This window comes from Dermacentor albipictus, chromosome 10, assembly GCF_038994185.2.
Source record: "Dermacentor albipictus isolate Rhodes 1998 colony chromosome 10, USDA_Dalb.pri_finalv2, whole genome shotgun sequence".
Taxonomy (NCBI): domain Eukaryota; kingdom Metazoa; phylum Arthropoda; class Arachnida; order Ixodida; family Ixodidae; genus Dermacentor; species Dermacentor albipictus.
Window position 1 is genome coordinate 34,044,266 of NC_091830.1, and position 27,137 is coordinate 34,071,402.

The following is a 27,137-nucleotide window of genomic DNA, read 5'->3' on the forward strand; positions in this document are numbered from 1 at the left end:
CAGGGTACGTCCCGCCATCTTTTATCGAATGTTGTATTCTCGAGAGAGGAAAACAAGTTTGCTGATGGGCATGCTCAGTTTCATAACGCAAGTACTGCATACATCCACTAGTGACACCTGGATGAGACAGAAGTGCCACTGAAATAGCGATGAGGCCGAGATAAAGAAAGGCAACTACGCGGAAGATTTCAACTAGACGTGTTTGGGCTAGAAACTTGTTCTGCATCTATTATTTTTTTACCGAAAAGCAGGTTACGTAAATCGATTGACTCGCAAATCAGTTTAATAATTGTGGTATGGTGTTACCGCCTCATATAACGTATAACTTTTTTCGGGAATCGGGCAGAGCCATTTAGAAAAATAGTGTGCCCGTTGTCTTTGAAAGGACCTTATACATTCCGAAGCGTCTTGTCGGAAACTTCTTCAGCTCATCCGTAGCGGAGCAATGACTTCAGTATGCAGGGGACGCGAAGTAATAGTTTAATAACGTAAGTCGCCAAGCCTGCTTAAAATGACCTTCTTGTACTGGGTACCAACGTACCTGCCTCGCTGCCTTATTAGCTATGACGTCCTTCACTGAGCGCGAGGTCGCTGGTTCGATTCCCCGCCACGGCGGCCGCATTCCGATGGGACCGAGTTCAGAAGCGCTCGTGTATTGCAATTCGCATGCGCATAAAAAAAAACAAAGAAAAATAAAACACGCCGGTTCAAATTATTTGGTGCCTAAGGGATGGTTGCGACGGAGAAATAGAAACGAATCTCGAAGGCTACACTTGTGATGAAAGCACGCGCCGTAAACAAGCGCAGAGCCGGTAACGGGTCGTGAACGCGATGTTTTGGACAGGGCCTAAAACGTGGCGACTATTATGGGTTTGCACCCCTGCAATCACTGTCGGCGAATACAACCCACGCAAGTGTGGCCTCCGAGATTTACTTCGGTTACTCAGAGGCAGCCGTGACCAACGTTACTAGACTAGGTTCAGTGGTTGAACTCTCCGTAGGGTCCGTACATCGCGGGTGCCCCCGTGTCTTGATTTGCCGCCAGAGGGCGGGGGCACCACAGGTAGCTCTAGGCGGGCGCAGCTCTGCGTTGGCGAAGTGGTTCGGGTCTTCCGACTTCGCAACTTACGTACTCAGCAAGTGTTTTAAGTCTAGTAACGTTGGCCGTAACTGCACCTCTTCGATTATCCGCCCCTGACAGAACCGGGCTGTCCTTGTCGCTGTATGCACAACAGTTTTTGGCTGATAGCTCTCGCGTTGATTTGGCACGTTAAGTAGAATCAATCCAATCCATATCAAAGCAAGCCGAGGGATGCCAGGTTGTAAATTTAGTGAGTGAATAGTCCCCTTTTCGCCACTGAGTTCTGTGATATGATAGTTTGAAAAGAACCTTTGGAATTTGTTCAGGCGTGCTGAACTGTTACTCAAAGTGCGTGATATAATAAACTGCAACGAGAAACCACCTCTATTAACGACTGACGGCCTCCTTATGATTCGCTTGGGTGCACAATGGCCGTTAAGAGAATTCCAGTGGAGGTCAGTGTCATACTGAGGAATGTTTTATCATCGCTAGCCACTTCTGAATTCGAAAGATAACAAAGGAACCTGAAAGAAAGCAACGAACCGGACAGTGAGTGGTGGAACGAAATAGTGCGCGAAGAAAAAAAAAATGTGTCTGTATTGGAAACGAGATTTATCGTATCATGCTTGAGGTATGAAGGCGTACATGTACATTACTGATGAACATGGGTAGAAACAGCGAATTCGCTTTTTTTAAGCAGAAATAACCCGTCGCATTTAAACTGAAATCTGATATCTTAACACATATTTTATTCTTTGGGTTTTTGTGCTCGAGCCAGCACTTCCTTGCGACACTTAGTACCACTAATCCTTTTCGTACTAGGCATTTCTGTTTTGCAGCTAAATCCTTTTGAAGCCAGTTTGGTTTTCTCCCATGAAGATGAAGAAGAAAGGGTATATTAGGGGGTTAGCCAGTGTATAGACAGACTGGCTACCTTGTGAAGTACGTAAACGGAACGTGAATAGGCAATGTACGATTTAAGATTGATAACCAGTTCAATAAGAACGATAGAGTGGGTGCCAAGAGGAAGGAAATAGAGTTCGGTGCGGCACAAGATTAGATAGAGTGCGACATTAGCTAATATACTGGCATAGGAAGGGCTCGCCTGGCACGTAGGGATAGTGATAATCAAATATCTCGGATAGAGCTCTGCACTTTGCAACGCGCGGATATTTAGTGTTTCTGCTGCTGCTGGCTATTGTGACGTGCCCGTATCAAGACATCGGAGTCTTTATGAGGAGGAGGAGGTAGAGGAAGCCGAGCAAGACTAAAGGTGGCGGACAAAAAAAGAAGGGAAAGTACATTAAAATGGCGGACTAAGCAGGCCGTCCCATTCGCATTTTTTACATTAATTATTATAAACTTTTACCCTACCAGTCAGTGATTCTGTCAATATGCTTAGCCTGTATCATATAGTTGAAATGCGGAAAGAATAGTGCAGGAGGGATAAAAATGACACAATCGCGAAGACATCAACGAACTCACATCGACACACGCGGTGGAAGGCCGTGGATTGGTTTGGCTCGCATCGCGTCTGTTTTAGTACGGACATATCTTTCACTTAGTGACTTGTTATTTTCTGCGTTAAATGAAGGTCCACACCACCCACACCTTGAAAAAAATACATGCAAGCGCCAGCACTTAGGTGCTAGTTAACGAACCTCAGGAGGCCGAAATTTACCCTTTGTTGCTCACTTCTGCGCGCTTCATAGTCAGTTTGTTTTGGCGCGCAATATACCGGAAGTTATATAAATTTTGTCTCACTACCAACACCGTCGGCTTGTCGTTGCCGAGCTACCCTGAGAACTTTAAAGGGCTGTGTAAGAAAGACAACGTTCTTTTACAAAGTTGTCTGGTTAGGTAGCGTATTAAAAAAGAAAGAACAGAAGCTTCTGGTCACCGACGAAAAAGTGAATTTGTATTTCGGAACCTAAACAAGGGTTCCTTGTTCACTATCGGCTTCGTAATCGTGAACAAAGAATCTGTGTTAGCTAGGAAACGTCAATGGACATTTGACTTAGTTGAAGACTAGAGGCCTGTCGTTTCTTTCAAGCAGTTTCAAAAGAGAAGTTCTGGCACGAGAGTAAGCATGTTCACAAAACAGTAATAGCATGATACTTAGGAAAGGAAGGCACTGAAAAGCTAAACATATCGCCGTCAAACCGATTTATCGATGTATTACATCTTTACTATGGTTCTGCACTACCACAAGTGCCGTGAAATGACCTGTCAAATGTACAAAAGGAGATGACGCTGACAGGTAACAAGCGCATACGATGATCACTTTCCAACGTCTCACAATGGACGAGTTAATTCGCCGCAAAGCATGGACGCGTCAATAGTTTGCTATAGCACGCGAAATGCTGTGACCGGTGGCGTCGATAGCAGACGGCAGCTAGCGCGGACCAAAGAAAAAAAAAACTCTCTCGGAGCTGTTCGGCTACAGCGCTATCGCATTTTGTTACCATGGCTACGAAACCGATAGGGGACCGTGCCAAGAGCGCTCCTACTTCCTTTTTGACAAAAACAGCCACGGCGCACTGCGGCCGATTTCAAGGCGGAGCCATCGCGTTCCAAGTCGCGATTCTTCTGTTTCAGAAGAGCCAGCCAGGGTAAGTACCAACCTACTGTCAACGTAATGTAAAGGCAAAGCCGCTGGTGGCACACGTAAAGAAAAACAACCGCGGAATGCTGAGATGAAAGCTTTGTTTCGGGATAACGATGGAAGCTGGCTAAGGCCTAGTATGCTCCAGTCGAGGTTTTGAAGGCATGCACGGGAGGACAACGTGAATACAGCAACGCGCATTTCAGAATCATGTGAGATAGTTACACAGGCTTCAGGTGAAGGATCTCCGATCGACATTCCTGCGAACAGGATGTTCTTGCGGGTAATGTTCGGTTATCGCGAGATACTTTCGGTTCGCTGTTGTAGGCTTAGAGCGTACAGCTAGGTAAGCTACGGAAATAAAAGCGGTCTGTCTGTGTGTCCCGTCTTTGCTTTGTTGTTGCGTAATTTTTGCACCATCTGCAATTACGCAAAAGCATTGATAAGTAAGCATTGTCCACCTAAACCGTGCTCGACGCGGCGTGAAATGTGCGATATGAAGGGGAGAAGAACAGGTCAGGGGCTGAACCATGCATCGAAGTCAGCTTGCGCTGTTATCGATCTTACAACATTTTACTAATTCGCTGTAATAATTTTAGATACTGAAACCAGACAAACATTCTGGCGCGTTCATCCATGTTGTTCGCTCAGCTGATCAGAATATCTTGCTAAAACAATATAGTTGGGAGCTCTGTCCTTATTTAAAAAAAGTGATGTACAGCTTCGCACAAACTGGGCATGTAATACTGGCCAGCGCTCTCTTCACTAGTGCTGCACGTTTCATTGTTTGTGTTGTTGTTAAGGGCCGCTAACTGCTCTTTCCTTTAAATGAAACGTTCTGGAGTTAAAGGCAGTGCGGCTATTTTCAGAGAGGCTTGACGAAGGGGATGCTATCAAGAACAGAGCTCTCGTTATCAAGTTCACTGAGAGTCAATATGTGGGCTAGATGGAACAGATGCATGCTCTGAAATCGCTTGCTGGATACGACAGCAGCACGAAAAGGGCACCGGACTAGCGACGTCGAACAACGGAAGTTTCCTAAAAGAATGCCTACGTCGCATCTGTAGTCTTATTGCGAAGCATCTGGCTGCAAGCCTTTGTTCAAGCGACGCAAAATTATCAAGCACAGAGATAGGAAAGTGCGTGCACTTGTAGAAGCTTTTCACCCTAAATGGTGACACGATAATGGTGTATTTGAAGCCGCTGTTTCTTTTCTATCGTTGTATCCATAGGCAGTGAAGAAGCAACTAGAACAAAGATGACCGGTCGCAAGCTGCTGGTCAAGGACCGCAACAGAACTTTCGAAGACAAGCTGGTTACATTTGCTGCAGAAGTTCCGGGAAGAGTGCTGTGTGCCTTGTGTGGAAATATTTCCTCAGAGCTTCTGGCTGATCCCGAGGGTCACTTGTACTGTCGGCCATGCTTGGGAATGCTGGATAATGACGGACGGATTGACTGTTGCGTTGACAGTGCGACACACAGGATTGAAGACGTGAGTACTCCAGTCGTTCAGAAGGCGTGACTGTGTTTTTTTGACGTGAAATTATAATCATATATTTCATTTCTATTGCTTGGGTCAAGAATGTGTTGTTTGTAAGCCTCGCCGGCTTTTCTTTTTTTTTGACGTGGTAATCGGCCATGAAATGCTTCGTCATTGTGAAATACACGTGGAGTACTCGAAGTGAATAGGTTTCAATTAAGGATGGACCTAACTTGCCATCGGTAGCGTTCGCAAGCTTTCGTAGGTAATCGAATGTCGCATAACTCTTACTTGATTGAAGCAGAAAAGGCACGCCAGAAAAAACTTCAGAAGCTGTGTTCTTGATTGCGCACATATCATGCTGTTAGCATTTCGTTTGAAGGTATCCCGAGTTGGATATTTATATGAATGTTACGACACTTGATTAGAGAATGCGGACGCCTGATGTTCAGTTCAGATTTAGTGTGAAGCTTAAACGATGCTCAAAAACATATAGAGCCTTAAATGAGCCAAATGTTCATGCACTCGGACTTTTAAGTTCCCAAGGGACTAAAAATCAGCCGATTCTCGATCTGTAGAAGCAAAAGCTGATGCTAATTGCAAAGAAACCAGTTAAAAGAAAGCCCAAGGAGCCACGAGCAAGAGGTTTATTCTGATCAGGAGCTCGTGTGCTATAGACAGTGGGGAGTTTCAAGACATTTGTTCATCAGGAGACCTATATTACTCCTCATGCCATAATTTGTGACGGCGCAGATTTTTGTTTTGTTTTGATTATTATGCAGGAACCGTATAGCCCGGGACACAATCCCAGCGCTTCAGCAGAGAAAAAGTCACGTGACAGTTGAATAATGTAGTGTTTGCATGCCGATCCTTCGCGGTTATTGGCAGGGGTATGCGTGCCCGGAGGCAGTCAATATTCACTACAAAAATGCCCACGATTATACGGAAATTATGCTGCGTCTTAATAACTCAAATTAACGGCGAAGCCCAGTGACCTTTTTAGACCAAACATAGCGGCTCTTCGTGTTGTCAGCAGCGGGAAGCGACTTACTTTATCGACGGCATTGTGGTTTGCGCGAAAGAATGTTCAGTGATTCCCATCCTGGAACAAACTTGGAACACCAATGTTTTGCAGTGCCATCTAATCTGGAAATAGGAAAAATGAACCGTAGGAGATGCAAAAACAGATGGCACGTTGTGAATGGTGTGATCAGAAATTGCCGTTATATGCTTTGAACACGGTGTACGAGCTCTTGAATCGCACCTGGTAAAAAAGAAAGAGAAATTCTTGAATAAGTTTGTCCATATCGCTAGCCAGTATACGACGACAGTTTCGATTATACGCGTCGCGTCGATGTATGTAACCTTGCCTAAATTGCAGACGTAGCCAAGAGTGCTCGCGAGGGTACATAAATGCGGTAGTCCTTGTGTACAACTCTTACCTCGATTCATTTTCGTACCAAGTTGGCGCTACAGGTGCTATCTTCACTAAGAACTGAAAATGTCTCTGCTACATGCTCAATGTAAACGGAAAGAAAGCGACGTTAGGAATCTTCACTAAGCCGGTTAAAACCATTAAACTAGTAACGTGAGGTTTTAAAACATTTCTCATCAATTTTGTGGAAAAATGATGGTCATTAGGAATAAAACTGAGGTCACATTTCCTCATTCCGGATTTGGCGATCGAACCTCAGCTAGATAGAACTCGCCGTACTAGCGTGCTGGCTAATGACGGTGCACTGCTGAGCTGAAGGTCGCCGGTTCGACCACGACAGGGGCGTCCGGATCTCGATTGGGGGAGGGGGGGGTATGCAAAACAACGCTCGTGTATTTAGCAGCAAGGTTTCAGACCGGGTAAGTTCGTGTTCCTTGTTACTGTGAATTACAGCTCCCGCCGGCACAAGGACAGGAAAAGACCAGCGCTTGTTCTCGTCTTTCCTTTCCTCGACCCGATGTGCGCTGTGATTCACGGTAACGTGTGTCTTTAGGCTTGGGTGCACGTAAAGCAACCCTAGGCGACCGAAATTATTTCGGAGTCCCCTCTCACGGTACGCCTTATGATACAGTCGTGGAATTGGCACACAAAATCGCGCAATTTTTTTTTCTCAATTGCGCGGTTATAGAGCCCGAAGAGTTGAAACTTGCTGCGTGGCTTCTGTAGTTCCCATAGTATGCAATGTTTTCATTATTTACCGAAAAACAATTAACTAGGCACACTTTGGACAGGGTAGACTGCACGGGTAGATGCCGCCTCGATGTTCGTGACGTCATAGCGAGCTGGGGAGGGAACTTCAAGGCGCTGTCGCCCCCTGTCGTTCATATTTGTCTCTTCTGTATCACCAAGCCGCTTCTCAGAACAATAGCGGACGTTTTATATCTCTGTTGTGGAAGCGTAATTAACTTGCGCAGCTTGACATAGTGGTTATGCTCAGCGTCTTTAGGAAGCTTGGGTTTTCTTTGACGTGGCAAAAAAGTGACAGCTGCTAGAGTTAAGCAAACATGACGCATGCGCAGTACGACCATGTAGACTTCTCGCTGTCATGCAGCACGTTGTGCTGCGTCTCTGTGGCGTTCTGAATGCTGGCTACCAGATTGGGGTGTTACATTTGGTGGTATAATGCAAAAAATATCTTAGCATACAGGCTTGGTGCCCTTTGAGGAACTCCAAATAATCAAATATATGTCTCATCTTCCGCTTCCCTACGGCTTTTCAGTAGCCCAAGGGTTGTTTTGAGGGATTAAAGACTGCCAATCATATATTTCATGCAGAACTTCAAAGGTGTTTGGAACATTCCCTCCCTTTTGGAACAGTCCTTTTAAGCGGACCTTAGCTATCGAGACTGAGTGTGCGAAATTTGCAGTCTTACAGCGCGACGGGTTGGAGTGAGAAAAGGAATCGAATTTGTGAGCTTATCGCATCTTGCACCTTACTAATATTTGCATCCTGCTAACGAAGCTTTATTAACTCCAGCAACGAGAGTACCTAATGATTTGCATACGTACTGTTCCTACAGATGGAACACAGGAGCGAGAGATTCATGGAAGCTTTGCAGTTGTCGGCCATGTGCCCAAATGAAACATGCAGCTATCAGGCGACACTTCGAGAGGTGATGGTGAGTATTGCCGGGAGAATTTTCGCGTGATAGCTATTCCTAATTTCACTTACTGCGAACAGCAGTTACAAGTTAGAAAATGGGCCGAATCCTGCGTATTCGGTCGTCACGCTTCCATCAGCCTAGTCTCAATTGCCTTCGCACCTCTGAGTCGTTAACTGTGTAAAAACCGTTACTGGCCCAAGGAAAACTACAACTACGCTACGATGACAACCATAATTATAGGAACACCGCGGTTTAAACAAAGAACTACAACGGTGACGACAGTTGCAGTGACGATGACGATGACACAACGATGCTACAAAGATGACGCCGGCACAACAGCCTAGCCACAAGACAAACAATGCCATGTTTGGCATCGTTAAGTTCTTTACTGCACAACTTAGTAAACGGCGCAACAACACCGGCACGATGAAAATAACGACGACGGTAGCGGCGACTGCACAACGGCGGCATGATGACAATGACACAACAACGACGACGGCTGCGTGAGAACGAGTCCTTCAGGACGATGGCGACAACAAGCCAACGACAATGGCGGTGCCATGACAATAATAGCACGACGTCACGATCAGCGCGCCAACGACGCCATGGTGGTGTCACTTTAATCACTGACATCTAAGGCCACTTCTTTCGCGGGAGAAACGCTGAGAATCACTGGGCTGTCTACCAGCGCTCGCTTCCCGCTACACGAGCCGTCAACGACAGATAGAACGTAAGGAAGAAAAAAAATGAAAAAGAAAACTAAAAAATAGACCTGCTAGCGCCATCTGGCGGCTTGGCAGAGGCGATTGTGGACCTTCCTTGCTTTAGGCCAGTGCACCGAAAGAACATCTGTGGCTCCACGATAGACATTAAGAATGCCGGGAATGCCGCCCCCTACCGCTCTATAGTGTACGCGCTTTGTTCGTGCTCGTCTCTTTCTCTCTTTCTCCCCCTTCCACTTTTCTTCTCTTTTTATCCCCTTTAACTCTTCCCCCGAGCAGGGTAGCCGACCGAAACTACCTCTAGCTAACCTAACTGCCTTTCGCTGTATTCTTTCCTCTACTCCTACTTTGCTTCTGTTCCGCCTGATCTACAGAGTGGGCTTTTCTCTCCACACAATTTCGACGCCTGGGTCGTCCTGCGGTTTCGATGTCGCAACTTCTGTTTCCCGGCTGGCACAATACCATAGCCTGCAGTCAGCTTCTCAGGTGCTTAAAAGACACGGGCTAAGCCCCGGTGGCCTGCGGCTGCCAAAAATGCGTTCTGCGACCGGAACGACATTCTCTTTACCTCCTTATTTCCTCTTTGTCGCTCTTCCCATCCCAAAAGGTCACCAGAAGAAGAAATGTAGATACAGCGCTAATTTTGGAATATATATGAAGTGAAGCTATCGTGACTAAAAGGTAAACTGTATAAAACTGCATGAAAATGTGCATCTTCTGTCACTCATTTCGCAGCACAGTGATAACATGCCTGCCAGTAAATCGGCAAGACGTGGAAGCATCTACAACGTGGTTCACACCAATGCAGATCGGTTACTTGTATCGGCCTTCTTTGCCTCACCCTGCATACGGGATCAGCCCAGTTTACCATTGCACTTATTGTCGGATTGGCCCTCCTTATTCGACAAGAAATTAGTAAATATTCCGGATCAGTGTGAGGTTTCAATGGAGGGGTTTGCTTGTTACATTATCACTTTTCGGGAGGATGCATTAAAGACTGCATGTTTAGGGCCAATGCTTTTCCTGACTTAGTTCGTAGTGCTTATTATTATCAATAAACGAAGCTAGGCACCGCCTCCGCGGTAATTATTGGCTGCCGCTCTGCTTCTGAATGAATGGCAGTGTAGCCTAACGCTGCTGAAGGCACGATGAAAATCTGCGCTAAAGTTGAGAAAAAGAAACTTGCGGTTTTCCAGAGCATCGCCGCCAGGCATCAACCGTGTGTGGAGAGCCCATCGCACACTCATCGCACAGTGCAGGGAGAGGAGGAAAGAGACCACCAGCTACCCTTTCCCTAGATTCTTCCCTTCGCATGTGAGGTCTATAGTGCTTCTTCCTCTCCCCCTCTCTCCCTCTTTCCCCCTCTCTCCCTCTTTCTCTCTCTCTGTTAACGCCATCGGCGGCATAACTTCAAGGAAGGACCATGAGGTCGGTTCCGCGTTGAAGGACCACAGCCAGGGCCTTTGCATGGCTTGGCGGAAGCAGAATATGAATGTGCGAGAAGTTCTGAATGGCACGAACAATGCCCAGGAGAATTGAGGGGTCACGTGACAGAGAAAATGCATGGAGAGGCGGAGACGCGCCATGAAATATTTCTTATCACCCGTCGGGCCGCGTGCGTCCGATTTAACTGGGTGTCGAGGGCTTCGCTTAACGCCAGTCATCGATGATAGTGGAAAGCTATAGAATAACTATAACAAAGAAACGTTGCCTAATACAGCTCCAGGAGCTGGCGTCTCCTAGATGCTGTTCGCAGTAAGACTTGTGAAAGTGCCGGCTAGGTCATTGTTGTTTGTTTGTTCAAATAAGGTGTTACTTGTGTTACAAACCTCCAGGAAGAAAAGTGTAATCGTAAGTAGCAGTTTTTACTTACGATGCCAAAACCGTATGTTCATAGAACAGTTACTGCTATTATACCGGAGAATTCGCATAACCCAAGCGTATCATTTCCGCATAAATCTTGCAGCCGAGTCCACGTGCGGTCAAACGTTCACGGGATCCGACAAGAAGGCTGAATATTTTCAGAGCACCTCCGCGCCACCTGGATTTCGAGTGTGCTACCTGTACTACATTGTACAGGGCCTACATAGTGTCGCTGTGCGTTGTGGGCTGCAAGCTAAACCTGGCCTTTTGTCCAAAATATTCTCGGAAAATGCATCCCGTATGTGTTTGACTGTATTTATACCTTATGCGATTACATATCCCCTAAAAATACACATGGAATGATGCAAGATCTTACTAGTCACGTGAATCGTTCGAGATTTCTCTTTTATAAAGCTCTCTTTAGTGTATTACCGGCAGTGTACTCGGCGTTGGCATACCCAAGGTGTGTATTTATGAATCATGTCTGAAATGCTATACTTTTTTTTCTTTCCCTGAAGGGTCACTACAAAAATTGCAAAGTTAGGACGGTGAAGTGCCCGCTATGTAAGCAAGAGGTCAGTACCAAGCTGCTGCATGCACACATATCCAACGTCTGCGAAGAAAGAGTTCTCTGCTGCCCCTTCTGCAGTCAGGAGGTAGCGGCCCGTCAACTGGAGGCAAGTTCAATGATGCATGCAGCCCCGTAGTTAGCACTCGAAATTTTATTGTCATGTTAATTGTACGAACACTCAAGCCGCACTCGCGCCCTCGGCTACATGTCCCGAAATGCACATACATATGTACTGGTGGTCCCAGTTAAAATTGGGGAAAAATTCAAACAAACAAACAAACAAACAAACAAACAAACAACGAGAGGATCTACGCGGACAGCAATAACAGCGTGTTGATGGATGTTGCTCGTGCTAATAGCTTTTTCGTTAGGCACAAATGATGTTGATCAGATGACTTTTGGTTAACCTGCCTAATCCATAAGGTGTCAATGCAAAACATGCTGCGGATGCCGAGATATGATCGATGGGAGGGTTTTAGAGGCAGCTAGGTAGTGTGTCGTTTTTTATTTTCGCAGAAGAAACATTCCGCGCAATCAAAAATACCACGAAAGAAACACGTCCGTCCGCCAGCCATTGCTGCGCTCTTAAAGATAAAATAAGGGCTTAACCTATCGCCCTAGCAACGAGTGGTCACGCTATCTTTCCGAACGGTCCTCAGGTATCGGCTCGCGTCTACGGTCCTTATCAAACACGAAGCCTTGTCTTTCAATGCGCTGTAGAAGACTCAACATTTGGGTACGTTGGTACTGGTTGAATGTCTTGAAGGGGCAGCACAAGAGACAAAAACCGAAAGCAGGAAAGACAGTGGACAGCGCTGCACTTGCAAGTAACTTTATTAGAAATCATACACATACTTAAGTATTTCACTATGCATAAAATGCACAGCGCACTAAATGACAAGGTTGACGTTTGAGGCCGTTGCCATAATTGGCACGCGGACGCGTTGTCGCATGCTATTGAAAACCAACCAAAAAGGAAATTTGCAGGCTTTTTTTCTTTCGTAAGAAAAGAAGAAACCACACAGGTCCTAGGTCGACCTGCTATCGGTCGTTTCTAGAGATCTTCCATTCTTGCCTTCACGCGTGTCGAATTAGGGTAGAATAATTCAAAGTTAGCAAAGTAAATACCTGCGCAAGAATACAAATGCCTATAGCTTAACGATGCCCACTAACACACAGTGATGGCCATTCGCGTAAAGGTCTGTGAGTGTGTGGGTAAACTTTATTTCAGAGATAGAGCTGGTTTGGTGCCCGGAGATGGGCGGGCAACCCTATACCAGGCAGCCATGGCCCTGTTCTCATTGGCTAACTCCTATTCACCAGCCGTAGCTGGTACTGAGAACTTTGTATTGTCAGCAGGGCCTCCCAGTGGTCTTCCGTTGGCGCTTGTATGGGCGTGTGTTCTTGATGCATTCTCAGACCATGTGATAGATGGTGCATGGCGTACTGCGAAATTGGCTGTCTCTTGTATACGTTTAGGGATAAATTGTGTGCCCTGTAGAGTGACAGGGAGATGATCGCCCGTGTGAAGTCAACGTGGTATGAGAGCTTCTTCTCTGTTAAGCTTACAGTGTGGTGCCAGGTATTCCCACCTTCTCTTCTTATAATTTTCTAGAATGCATGCGTACCCCGTATATATATATTTTAAATAATTGGTGACGTTTATTTGAGCTAGTCGATATGAAGCAGTCCAGACCACCTGCAAGCGCTCTGCGGGCGGCTGCAGAGAATCGAAAAACAGGTGTCATATCACAAAGAGCATGTCTTGTTACGTTTTGGCCGAGCAGGGCTCCGACACAGGAACACGATGCCGAACGACGAACAACGTTATTTTAATTTAGCATAGCTGCTGCCGGTTGATATAAAAGCATCTTCGGCGTGGCTCCGCTATCCCTTTTAACAGCGTCGCCACACGAAGGGAGATGGAAACAACCCTCCTCCCCATAATTACCATGCGCGTCGGCTCATTATCATGCCGACAGGCTCGCCGGGCTTAGTGTCGCTATAGTCTCAGGGTCAACAGTGAGTGGACGTCTCTTGGAAGTTCATTCGAATTATTTGTGCAATAACAACACGTTCCATACTTGCGGTAGCTAACTCTCCCGATGCTCGTCTGCTGCCCCATCATATTTGCAGACTCACATGGAAGACTGTGATCAAAGGCCGGCGACTTGTGATCATTGTGAGACGGAATTTGATACATTTGCAGAGGTAAGTGGAAAGTAGCGTGACCTCGAGTAGACCGCACAACCAAGGTGATTTTTATTCCAAATGGTTCTGCTGCCGTAGGCTCAGCATATGCGCTACTCGGAGCAATTCGGCAGGAGAGCGTAGGGAAAGAATCGGCGGACGGATCTTTTGGACGTGTCTTTGGATGCTCACTAAACATACTCCAAGATCCGCCGTTAGCTTCAGAAGCTAGAAAATGATGGAGAGATTTCTGCTCCTAATTGACCCCTTCGAAGGCGGAGCCAAAGTAGTCGAACGTTATAAAGTACCTTAGTTGATCTGTTACGCAAAGTCTGGTTCACAGCTTCAGTTCAAATTTCAGAATTTAGGTGCAGGAACAAAACCAACGACCAACAAGAAATGCACAGGCAAACCATACATGTTTACTTCCAACGAGAGAACAAGGAACGTTAAAATTATTAAGAGTCCCTACCTCTACGACATCAGAACTTCACGGCTTTTAATGTCTGCCTTGATCTTTACATGATCACAACCACACCCATTTAATAGGATCATACCGAGCGACTCTAAAGTATCTTTAGTCTGTATTAATGCCACAAGCGTGAACAAATATTATAATCTTTTATTAAATGAAGTGCAAAAGATACATAAAGAAGGCTAGAGACGGTTTGCCTGTTGTAGCCTCACCAATGATGATAACCTCTCCTGCACACAATTGTGAATATATATATATATTGTACTGTAAAATAGGGAGCAGTGGGGCTGTGGCTAGGAGAGAGACAATGACGACGAGAAAGAACAACCTTGTTTCGGTGCCCGGTCGGCTACACTACCTCTCGCTGCTCCAACGTTCTAGTCGCGAGCGCTTAGTGCTCAAAGTGCTTCGCGACAATATATATATATATATATATATATATATATATATATATATATATATATATATATATATATATATATATATATATATATATATATATATATATATATATAATATGCACACACACATGTACGACTACGCGCATAATGTCATACAAAGCATACATGAATGTACAAAAATCGTCATTCAGTTTTGTCAACAAGAAATGCTGCGAAATCTCCCACGGGAAAGCGCAGCATCGCTATTTGCACATTTCTCCAGTGTACTTGAAATAACCTGGCAATGTCTACTACCGTGCCATGACGGTAGCAGTGTAACACCACCAATCAATCGGTGTCGCTGCACGTGACTCCAATGCATGGGAAGTGCCCTAACGAGAACTATTAATATTTTTCTTTTTCAAGCTGAGGGACATTCACTTGGCTGTTTGCCCTTCAAAACCTGCGAAGTGCCGCTACGCTCAACTGGGATGCCGTTTCCAGGTAATGAACGACCTTGATAAATCTCTTCGTCGCCACTGGAACTGTGCTGAGTGTGTTTGCTGCCACAAAAAGACTTCCAGGCGTGCTTTTCTACTGGCCCGAAGTTGGCTACGGGAAAATCAAGTATTTTGTCTTTTAGTTTACTAGAAGCACCTGCGTGCTTTCGACGTGCATAAAATATAAAAAACACCTCGTGCATCGAGTTCATGTATGTTGGTTTCGCCTGTATTTCTGTATTTATTAAAAAATCCTGTATCAAAGGGTGATTTAACTGCTTAGCAAGACTTCTGCAAGCTAGAGGGACCTATATAATGTAGAGGCTATTGGAACTTCTGTTTTCTAACCAAGCAATTATGCCATTACATTGCACATCTTGCCAATCGGCAAACGTGTGCAGTGCTTGAATTACCGCTATCGCATACTTTCTTTCAAAGAGCTGTATAGAGGTGCACAAAAAATAGGGAATGCTTATAGGAAATCAAATGACCAAAAAATGCCATTCAGAACAACGGACTTCGCTACCCGCTAAGTAGACCGAAAGTGGAAGTCTCTTGGAACTGCGCATGCAAACTTGAAAAAGAAAGAAATAATCCTTCGTAAGTCTTTCCTAATCTGACCAACTTATACATCAAAGACAGCGCATTCTGATGCCCTTCGTTGCAAGTATACCAGGGGTACGTTGGCTGCCTGTGCTAAGTGATGAATCATCGCTGACGCCCCGGTCATAGGGACTATTTACCACGCAAGCTGCTTGCTGGATCATGCCGTCAGCTTTCGCCCCCGCACCCGTATGAATTTCAAGCTGATATCCAGTGGGGAGGAGGAGGAGGGAGGAAAGAGAAAAGCAGGGGGCAGCGAGGTTACCTAGAATTACGTCCGGTCGGCTACCGTACACCGGTGGAATGGGAAAGGGGAAAACAAAGATGGCAGCGAAAGAGAGGTGGGAAGGAGCCTACAACATGGGAGGTAAGGAAAAAAGAAACACAAGCGGTGTCAAGTTAAAAGAAAGACCGCAGAACGAAGATCGGTAACTTCATGTTACGATTGTTGACCCATTACGTTCCAACGCAAAACTTTGAATGCAGGTTGCGTGGCTATAGCTATTCTTTGATTTGCATTTGATGCCGAGCTCAGCGCCACAAGCACGACTTCGCACCGACATGGCAGCGGTTTGCAAACTCTTTTAACAGCTTCGCTGCAGAGGGGCATATTCTTTAGCCGAGTGCATGATTGTGTCCGTGAAACGTGAAAATAAACATCTGTTCTGCTTGTTTTCTCAGGCCTCTAACAAGGAGATGGAAAAACATGTCGGCTCGTGTCAATACGTGACGTCACTCATCGAGCGAGTTCTCAATCTCGAAGCGAAGGTGCAGGTAATGAAAGTGCAATAACGAAACTAACGTGGCTTCGGCACTGTTACTTGCTCGTCATGGAAGGCATGCGGTACTTTTATATGCGCCATCGGTTTTATTTGTGTTTCTGAGACGCAACATTGATTAAAGTAGGATTTTGGTTTTGTTGTCACGGCACAGCACTTTCAATATATTTGCTTGCTGTGTATTGTGCAAAATGTGTGGCAATTTTGATCACACAAATTTTGCTGATAATCGCCAAATAATCGCCACAAACTTGGTGATAATGTAAGGCCCACTTCGAATTTGATTCGAAACGTATTGTAAAGACATGTTAACTGCTTGCAGCGGCTTAGTCGTACTTCATTTCGTATCAAAATGCTTAATACGTTCATGGAAAATTCGCGACGTGTTGACGAAATAAGATGCAGACAGGAGTCTCATAGTCACTAAACCTACCGGGACTCGTGGTTATTTAGTAAAAACTGAAAAAATAAAATTAGCAATACACACATAAAACTGAGTTCATTTTTTAGAGTGTGTTAATTGACAACATAATAGGACACAAGTGAATATGATGAATTGTGTTGGAACAGTAGAAAGTGCTCGGTAACAAAAACCCGGAATGGTCTAAAGTGTAACTTATTGAGAAACCAAAGAAGTATTTAATGATTTATGCACATTGTGTATGACTTTGCTCTGTAAAATTGCGAATGTAATACACAATTGCCATGGCGTAGGAATTGGGAACGGAGAATGAGCAGCTGAGGCAGCTGATTGCGGAAAAGGAGGAGGTATACAAGGTGAGATATCGCATGCAGCGTTCACTGTTTTACATTCACATACATGCAACGCAACGATGCTCATATGCAAGCACAACTAATGCTTTCTCGTGTTCGTCACATCGCGTAGACTGTAAAATATTGATATTGCAACAATATTTTAAGGAAGCCGCAGTAACGTTCTGTTGCAGGTGTGCCTCGTTATACAGCTCAGAAAGTAGCAGACCGCATTCCGCAAAACGTAATAGGTATTTTCTATGCATCACCTACCTGAAATGAAAAGGTTCTACAGCTTACAACAATTAGCAGCTGAAAATTTCACATTTAGAAGCATTGATTGAACTTGTTACCTAAAAACACACTGGAAGAAGTGCACTGCTTTTTAAAAAAAAATTCTATTTCTTTTACGACAGAAAAAGGATGACTACTTTCAAAGAAATGTGCAAGAAGACCTGGAAGAGCTGCGTGCAGAAATTGTGGTACGTATGGTTCGGCAAGACCTTGTCATGTATCGTTACCTCTTATTGTATTGTATCAACGTCTAAGTACGGTATTCTTCGAAGCTAAAGTAAGACGACAGGTAGTTAAGTTTAGACTAGTAGATTCAATTCTGTGAACTTTGTTTTTAGTCCTTTATGCCAATGAGTTACCATTGGCAAAAATGAAAGCTCCACTTCGCGTATTTTTCGTCCCTACGTATTTTAGGCATGCCGCTCACTTTTTGACCAATCCCCGTTGTGTCTATGCGCCATAGTACTGACTTCAATCATCATCAATAGCAGCCGGTGATTATTACGAATAAGTAATTGGCATTGCAGAAGTAGGCATGGGATCTTTTTCCCTCACTTCCAGTGTGGGGTAGCAAACTGGGTCCTCGTCTGGTTGACCTGAGCGCCTTTCCTATCCTTGATGTCTCTCACTCACTCACTTGGTCTAATGGGGATTGTAGGCGCAGGAGGGCTGGAAATATTCGTTTATTAAAAGGATTGTGCTTTTGTTTACGCATATATTTTGTTACGAAGAGATTGAGGTATCGTTTGTTTTAGCACTGAGTAATTTCGTAGGAAACAAGGCCGGCAGCCTGGACGCCTGTAAGGGTAGCAAATGTGGCAATACTGTCCTGTGTGCGAGCTATTCAGCAAGACGGAAGCACCAACCAGAAGTCATGTGCCGTGCATACAATGTTTCGCGCTTTGCATATGTTATATAGCCCTGGTGGAATTGTGCCGTGATTGTGACTCAGTGTTCGTATCGTTTCTTGTTGTAAAAATTTTTTTTCTAAACACAAGAAAGAAGTCTGGAAGGGTTCGCGATGAAAGCATGCCTTTAAAAGATAGAAAACTAGACAAAAAAACAAACAAAGAAAGCTACTTGCTGTAGGTGGCAACAAAACCCAAGCCGAGCAAGCGACAATGCTCACGGTTGTGACGGTGAATGTTTTGCATCAACGCCATAGACATGAGGGGCAGCGCTGGCTAGCACTCGTACTGCTAGATCCAAGGCAGATGCACAAATATATCCGAGGAAGTGGAAGAAAAAAAAGCAACGGTGCCACGGTATGCAAGACAGTAAGAGCATCGCACACATAAAGCGAACATATGGGCTCGGTTCCTACGAGCAGCGAGTTGTCTTCGTCGCTTCTCTTTGGCATTCCTACATCCTAATAGAAAGAAAAAAACTATTTACCTGATTCTTTTTTACTTTGTTTGTCTGTTGGTTTCACACAAATTGAGTAGAATCAACTCGTGAAACAGTATACTATTAAGACAAATTACGTTGTTTGGGGTGTATTTTGAATAAAAAAACAATCAACATTTGTCTGGCTTGCCTTTCCTCTCTTGGAAACTGTGCGCTCGCTACATTGTCGACAATAGTACGTCACGCGGACAGCGCACATGTCATGCGTGACGCGTAACTCCCGGGCGCGCAGCGTTAGAGAAACAAAAGCGCACGCAAGTAGATGACGATTCTTTTTTGGGGACAAAATGAACTCCAAAGGACGCGAACTTTCCTTTCAGAACGCTGTCTTGTGAAATAAGTTTTGAGCCCAACTTGTGTACTGCAGAGCAGTTTACGATGATGACTCGCAATTTTTGATGTACATTTTTTTTTGCAGATAGTGCGGAACAGAACGATGCAGAACGATCCGATGACTGAGAAGAGACTTCGGGAGCTTGAAGAGAAGCACGCCCTCCTTGAAACGCCGCTAGAGGAGCTCTTGGTGGAAATATCAAAGGGAAAATAAGTGGCCAGTGTTGCACTAAAGACACGGTAATCACCCAGTTTGGCGACTATAAAGTTACACTCGTTTGTTCTTACAATGAATGCCCATTACGCCGGTCTGTTTTATTATTTCTGTATTGCATGACCGCATAAGCATTGAAGAACATGTCGATGAGCTGCCTCTTTTCTGAATAAATTGTGTTGTGAAAAGTGCTGAATACTTCATCAGAATGACGAAAGTGTGATATGTGATGTGGTTCGTTGTTACGTCACGTACACGTCACGCCTGCGGCAAAAAAGAAGAAAAAACAGATGTTACTTATCCACCATAAATGTTATGAGATGGGGCGCTGGCTAGCACTACGTGGTTTAGTTCTTGTAGATAAATACCCCAGAAATTCGATAGGAAAATGGCGCCGCAGTAGCTCAACTGGTAAGAGCATCGCAAGCTTAATACGAAGACGTGGGTTCGCGGCCCCACCAGAGGTTAGTTGTTTTTTTCACCCACTTTCAGTAATTCATAATTCATTTAATAAGTACATGCAGTTTCCCCTATTCTGTTCTTGGTGTCCTCGTTTGTTGGCTTTTTATGATATCGCTAGTAACAACCTCTCCCTCGGTTTTCGTCTCGTTCTTTGCGTAACCTGGTAACATATAAAAGCTATTTCCGCATCAAGAAAAATCAAGACAGTCTGTACTATATATGGCCATGGGGAGTAGACTTGTACAAGATGAAAATATCACTTGATTGGTAAATTAGTGCAATAATTATTTATACCTGCCGTGGGGGCGTAGTCCCCACGGCAGCTATAACTACGGCGGCCGCATTTCAATAGGGGCGAAATGGAGAAACGCCCACGTATGGTGCGCTGGGTGCATGTTAAGAAAAATGTTTCGATGGGGGCGAAATGCGAAAACACCAGTGTATTTAGATTTGGGTTCACGTTAAAGAACCCCAGGTGGTCGAAATTTCCCGAGTCCTCCACTACGGCATGCCTCATAATCAGGAATTGGTTTTGGTACGTAAAACCCTATAATTTTCTTTCTGTAAAAAACAACACTCTGGTTGTTAGAATCAGCTCATAGTCCCCCACTGTGACGTACCCCATAAGCATGTATCAAGGTTTTGGCACCGAATCATCCACAATTAATTTAAAATTTTAGTTACTGATTTATTAACGGTTTTACTGAACAATCAGCAATTAAAACTTCGCTCCGGCGTACCAGAAACGACACTAAAATCTAAGTGTGTTGTCTGTGCCAACAATCGACATTTCAGCATCTAACTCAGCGTAGCAAAAGTGATATATTGGGTACAACAGGGTTAGAAACAACTTCGAATACATTTCGAAGGTATATTAACGACAGTAAAAAAGAACATTCGTAAGCGTGTGAATTCGTCTGCTGCCATATGAACTTTTGTGTACTATGATTCAGTTAGTTGATGAAAAGCTGTGATTACACTGTTTTTGCAGTTTGATTTGTCTTTCTTTTTTTCCACCCATCATGGGCAGTGTTCCAGGTTACTGTTTCTGCATTCGCATGTTGCTGTCCGGCATAAAGTTGATGCCGCAGTGAGTGTCTCAAAAATATGACTAACGCCACGTTAAGGCATGGGAATATCCAACGCAGTGTAGGTTACTGAGGAGGCGAATCTTAACTTATCTTGCTGAAGTTAAGAAGTTAAACTTGGGTAGGCAAAGCGCCACTTATAATAGGGGAACGCTGAACTAGCACCATATGCCAGCGAAAACATGGAACGCTCTCGGAAACGTTTTCGGTGTAGGAGTCACTCGGGCTCGCCAAAACACTTCTTAGCCTGGATCACTCTTGCACATGCTCATGCTCAAACCTTCTGAGACGCACTTGAGCTCAGTTATGCTCAGGCTGACAGGTCTGTACGAGTCTGAGTGAGCCGTCTCGTGAATAAGTTTTGATATACAGGGTGTTGTAGTGACCAATTTCAAAAATCCTAAAATTTCCCTGTGCCAGAAATCGCAATTCTAGTTAGTGAGCTGGCCTACTCGAAGAGGCGGACATAACTTGCAAAACAAATTTAAAATCGATAATCGACTAATGATTATACCATCACTAATTAGGTTTCTAACTAATTACGTTGTAACGCGTATTGCAGTTTACAAATTCTAGTCGTAGAGTTTGGAAGGTAGGCCCATTTGGAACGAATTCTCAGAATGACACCATTTTCGAGATATTATTTCCCGAAGTTTGCGGAATAATGAAAGGGCGTTCCAATTAATTTGTTGAAAAAACAGCGTTTTATGCATTGAAGCACACAAGTATCTGTAACGCCAATGCATTATCCCACAAAGTTTGGGAAATTATATCTGGAAACTGGTGTCGTGCTGAGAGTTCATTCCAAGTGGATCCGCCTTGAGAACTCCTCAACTAGGATTTGTAAATTGCAAAGTGGGCCATAATATAATTAGTTAAAAACACAATGCAATATTTTTTGTCAACTATTTGATTATGCATTTCAACATTTAGTGCAATCAGTGTCCGCCGCTTCAAGCAGACCAGCTCAAGGACTAGAATTGTGCCATTTGCCGTAAGCGACCTTGAAAAATTTTTGAAAGTGTTTGCTGAAACACCCTAGCACAATGCCTAGCACAATGCCTAGCACAATGACATAGTGGGTTTTGTGGGAAGGGAAATTGATTTTAGTGCAACAGATGATTATGAATGGGAATGGGGAGATTCTTAAATCTTGAGGGTGGGGTCGCGCTGGGTCAACGGGAGTGGGATATTTCTGAAGGCGGCGTTTGTTTTATGTGGGGTCAGGGCAGATATGTAATGATAGTAATGAGTTTACAGAGGCAGGAAAGCCATTTCATCAAACTATTTAGCTTGTATTAGCAACTGATGAGGTGAAAAATTGATGGCGCATGCGTCCCGTGGAAATGATTGGCGAAATTATTGCGATAGAAAATCTTTCTTTTGATGGACGTGTAATTGATGAGATGTGTTTTATATGGTACGGTGACTATTAGAGCGAAGCTTTCTTTGCCTCCTCCTCCACCTAATTTCAATCTGCTGCTTCTTGCTGCGGTGTTGCCAATAACAGAGTAATTTGGGAAAATGAGTATGTTCCCAAGTAGACGTGGACCACTTGTTATGTGCAACTGGACGTATGAGAATTTCTGTTAATGCCCCGGAAAGGGGGTAAGTGCCACTATGAATGTGGTTATATACACATTCCTATATATACACATGTGTTTATATACACATTATATACGAATGAAAGTATACAGACAGAACAAGAGGCAAGGAGTGAAGAAGTCGGCCCGAGACGCAGCTTAATGTGGAGGAGGAAGTAAAGTAAACAGGATTGGAGCAGAAAGTGTATTGAGCGAGGAATACGGAGCCATACGCAGCAGCCAGATGAATATGGTATGGAAGTGGGAGGAAAAAGCTTCGCTTATTACCGATTCCCATGTGTGCGTGGGATTCGCGAATTCTCTTTACCTTCATTTCGGCCTTTTCGCATGCGCGATTTTGGAGGTATGTCGCCCGCAGCTGCTCAAAGTGAGCGCTGTGGGCCTAGGTCGGACCGGGTGCCGTCATTTTATTCTATTTTTAGGCTAAATGCCTCTGCTGTCACCTTGGCACGCCCAGTCCGTGGGTCTGGCCAAGAGTGGCCACGGAGCAATAACACGCGCTCAGAGTCGAAAGTGTTCATTCGGAAGCCTACTAAGTGGTACATAAAATAAATGTTTTTTGCCCCAATTGAGCACACATAAAAAAAGGAAGACACATAATTCGTACCCTGCAATTTTTAAATTTAAGATTAACCTTTCATGACGGACAAGCTTGTTGGCAGTATTTCCCACGTGCCCAGAAAGGCTTGCTGCCATATAATTCATGTAAATTCCAAAATTGTCAAGCATGGAATTACTATGCTCTGCCTGGAGTCTGCCCTCGAAAAATAGTGTACACACACGATGCAGGCCTCGTTCAATAATCAAATTAAGCGACTGAAAGCAGCACGGTTCCCTGACTCGTTGGTGGCCTCACTCACCGAAAGCCTTTAACGGAAGGTTAAAGGTACCAGCGCAACTAGGCAGGAAGAAAGAGCCAGAACCGTAAGATCTGCAGTGATTCCTTATGTGCATAGGGTCTCCCATAACATCAAGAAGGTGGCAGGCCGGTATGGCGTACTGATTGCCTTTCCTGCCTACGTCAAACTGGGTTGACTCTGTTCGAAAACCACACGTGGCGATACCTGTTCGCAAAGCTGTGGCAAGAAACATAGCACGTCCTGCGGGAGATGCGATACGGGTGTGTGTATGAAATTCCCCTTGAGTGCGGCAAGTCCTATATATGACAGACCGGACGCTGCATAAATGAACGAGCCCGGGGAACACGAACTAAATCTTATGAAAGATGGCGTGGAACTTTTACCTGCGCACTCGAAGTCCTGCATGTGCAAACCGCGTTTTTCTCAGATTAGGATTCTTGGTAGAAGTAGATTTCAAACAGCACGTGAGCTAATGGAATCTTACTATATAAAAAAGAAAGGTACAAATTGCATTAGCGATACATAAATCGTGCTCTACAAATCGGAAACTAGATTATTTGACCGCTGGGTAACGTAGATCTGTGAACAGCCAGCGCATGCATGTATGTATATATATATATATATATATATTAATGGGTCCCAGCCCACATTAAATCAATTGGAAGTGCCGCCCGTGTTGTATTTATGTGCCTTCTTTTTGTGTGTGTTCAATTGCGGAAAAAAAACATGCCTTTAAGTAAGCGCCAACTAGGCCAACAAGCAGTTCTGTTGTAACTGGTACATGCCCGGAGACCGAAGTTGTCAGCTAGGCCAGACAGGAGCCAGACGCTAGTTGGGTATTAGGGCACATACGTAGTGGCTTATGTTGCTAATGAGAAAGACGGCATTCTTCACGTAAGTAGTAGGCCATGCTTGTAGACAACCTGTGTCACTGGGTATGCGAAATAGAAGAAGCCAACCAACACTGACACCAATGACAACATAGGGGAAGCTACTTGGTCCTAATAAACGAAATACAGAAACGATAAATTAATGGACGTTAAAGTGGATGGAAAAAGAACTTGCCACAGGTGGGAACAGAACCCACAACCTTCACATTTCGCGTGCGATGCTCTACCAATGGAACTACCACGGCGCTGTTTCCCCATCCACTTTCTTGGGTACTTATGTGTCCTAGTAGAACCCTGGGAGTGTTAGGCAGCGCCACCACTCACAGACGTTGGCGGCGGATGTGGAACGTCCTTTTTGCCGCAGGCATCACGAGAGCGTGATCTTGGACGTTTTCGGATTCACTAATAGTCACCACAAGTCATTGGTGGTCATTATTAGTCATTACTAGTCATTATCACTCCTTGAACACATAATTTATAAACACATTATCACTTTTCTCTAGTCGAATAACATTTTGTGCAGCGCTCAGCATGGAATTCGTGCTGGTTTTATCGCAGTGACTCAATTGACTGAATTTACAAAGGACATCAGTTTTGCTCTTGATTTAAGGTCATCTAGTGGATGCGCTCTTCATTGATTTCTCCAAAGCGATTGATACTCTACCACATCCCAGACTATTACATAAACTAAGCCTTATCCTTAATAACCCTCTTCTTATTGACTGCATCTGTAGTTTTCGTTATAATCGTTTATTGTATGTTTCTTTTAATTCATTCAACCCTCCTGATGCATCAGTATCTTTCGGAGTACCCCAAGGCTCTATTTTAGGGCCATTGCTTTTTTGCTTTATATTAACGACATTGCAAACTCTGTTTCGGTAAAAATTTTCTGTTACGCTGACGTCTGCGTTCTCTAAAATGCCATTTCTACACCTAACGATCATAACACTCTGAATAAATCTTTTGTAAGTTTTTGTGACTGGTGCGAACTCTCCTAAATGAACATTAATTTAAAAAAACAATCGTCATGCCTTTTCACAAGCATGCTAATTGTTCATATTTCAATTGCTCCTATAAAGCCGCTTTTCTGCAGCGCGCATATGAATATAAGTATTTAGGCCTCCTTTTCACTCCAAGGTTATCCTGGTGAGAACATATTCTAACAACTTGCAACAAAGCACTAAAAAACTTGGTTACCTGCCCCGAACCCTACGTGTTGCCCCGAAAGAAACTAAACTCATTGCATACAAAACACTTGTAAGACCTATTCTTGAACATGCGGCTTCTTGTGTTCCTGCGATATTTCTGTCGTAGCGGAGGCTTAATTGTGCTTTTTGGACGAGAAGCCATCCGAGGCAATGTCAGATGGCACGCCATCACTAGCGTCGAGCTGCATCTTCTCACTGCGTCTAGCAGGGATAAAGTGTAAGGCTCGAAACACAGACATGGAGATGTCCATGTTGTCGATGTCGCTTCCCATAAAACCAGGGAATTGAAAGGGGACCCACAGGCGATTTCCTGATGCCACGTCCGAAGTGGCCGTCGCTATCGAGCTGTGAAAGCACCGTCTCAATTTGTCAGCCAACACATGATGGACCTCCTCCTGGTGCGCTTCGTTCTTTTGATATTTAGACTTCAGAGGAAGCTTTAGCTCAGGCCCAGCTGCGACTCGGCCTATTCAAATAAATGTAAACCGCCAGACGCTTTTCTGAAATAACCCCGGGACCGATTTTAATAAACTTTGTTGCATTTGAGAGACAAAGGTAAATTGTAGTGACTGTTGGAGGCGAAATTTCTATTTAGGGCCTGAATTCTGTGAAAAGGATTTTGAAAAAAATCAATGGTAAGACACAGACTCACGAAATTTATAAAAAAATAGCTCTGTATCAAGAACAGATATCGTGGTTCTGTAAATGGCACCCATAGATCATTCAAAGCGCACAAATTCGACATGACAATTTATATCTTACGTGAATTTGTTACTTTGTGTACAAGGGTTCTGCAAAAGCTGTATTTCCATATTACTTAGCTATTTAGATTCATATGTAACGTAACAATTTTGTCCGCTTTAGATGTACTATCAGATGCAATTCATAGAACTGCGATATCATTTTTCCTTGCTAAGTTCGACAGTGGTAAGCTTCATACTTTCGTTTTCTGAACATTCACAATTTTTTGCCAATTTTTAATAAAGAACTGACAATGTAAATAAAAATTTTAAAGTAGCGTTCACTAGATTTTAAGTTTTCCTTTTCTATGCAAGAAACCTCCAAAAATTTGGCGCAGTGGTTGCCGAGAAAAACGAATTCTCCTTTTACATGCATTTAGACAGGAGCACCCGAGCTAAAGCTTACAAACTGTAGTCAGGTACACGAGCGGGCTAGTTGGCAGTTCATCTTGTTGAACAGTGCGAAACGAGACATGTTGAAGAAGGGAGAAGAGGAGAAACGCTTTTATTCGTCCTCCCCTTTGAGCTGTCCTTTGTTTCTTTTCACGCTGATTAAAAAAAAATGGACTTAAGCTACTAATTGTAGCGGACGCCAGCAAGCATTCATGTTCCATGAAAAGGTGGCCAAATGTTAAATAAAATTTAGTATAAAGCTGCGTATTATTTATCCCTGAAAATATCTTTCGAGTGTTACCATCGCAAAAGTAGGTGCATATGAGCCAAGTATATCAAATGGAAAGAAACATATGTATTTAGCGGCCAAATTATATTTCACAGAAGTCATTAGCACCAAGCGACGAAAGACTGAGCTGCCGCTCTTGCCGCCTGTGAAGGACGTTTCAAAGCACTTCCATGGAGATAGATATATAGATAGATAGATCGATAGATAGATAGATAGATAGATAGATAGCTAGCTAGCTAGCTAGCTAGATAGATA

General features: G+C 44.2%; 1 protein-coding gene across 1 annotated transcript; it reads left to right on the forward strand.

The window, feature by feature from the left end:
• The first annotated feature begins 3,536 nt into the window (after positions 1 to 3,536).
• Positions 3,537 to 19,539, forward strand: LOC139050469 (TNF receptor-associated factor 2-like). Its single transcript, XM_070526889.1, has 10 exons — positions 3,537 to 3,693; positions 4,919 to 5,178; positions 8,181 to 8,279; positions 11,368 to 11,526; positions 13,557 to 13,631; positions 14,892 to 14,969; positions 16,250 to 16,342; positions 17,062 to 17,124; positions 17,517 to 17,582; positions 19,220 to 19,539. The coding sequence occupies exons 2-10, from the start codon at positions 4,945 to 4,947 to the stop codon at positions 19,346 to 19,348; spliced, it is 996 nt and encodes a 331-aa protein (XP_070382990.1). The 5' UTR covers positions 3,537 to 3,693; positions 4,919 to 4,944; the 3' UTR covers positions 19,349 to 19,539.
• The last annotated feature ends 7,598 nt before the right edge of the window (positions 19,540 to 27,137 follow it).

Excerpts from the sequence above, each read along its gene's own strand:
- LOC139050469 (XM_070526889.1), top strand. The coding sequence starts at position 4,945 with ATGACCGGTCGCAAGCTGCTGGTCAAGGACCGCAACAGAACTTTCGAA. Across the intron at positions 16,343-17,061 it reads ATCTCGAAGCGAAGGTGCAG|GAATTGGGAACGGAGAATGA; the intron begins GTAATGAAAGTG and ends GCCATGGCGTAG. Across the intron at positions 17,125-17,516 it reads AAAAGGAGGAGGTATACAAG|AAAAAGGATGACTACTTTCA; the intron begins GTGAGATATCGC and ends CTTTTACGACAG.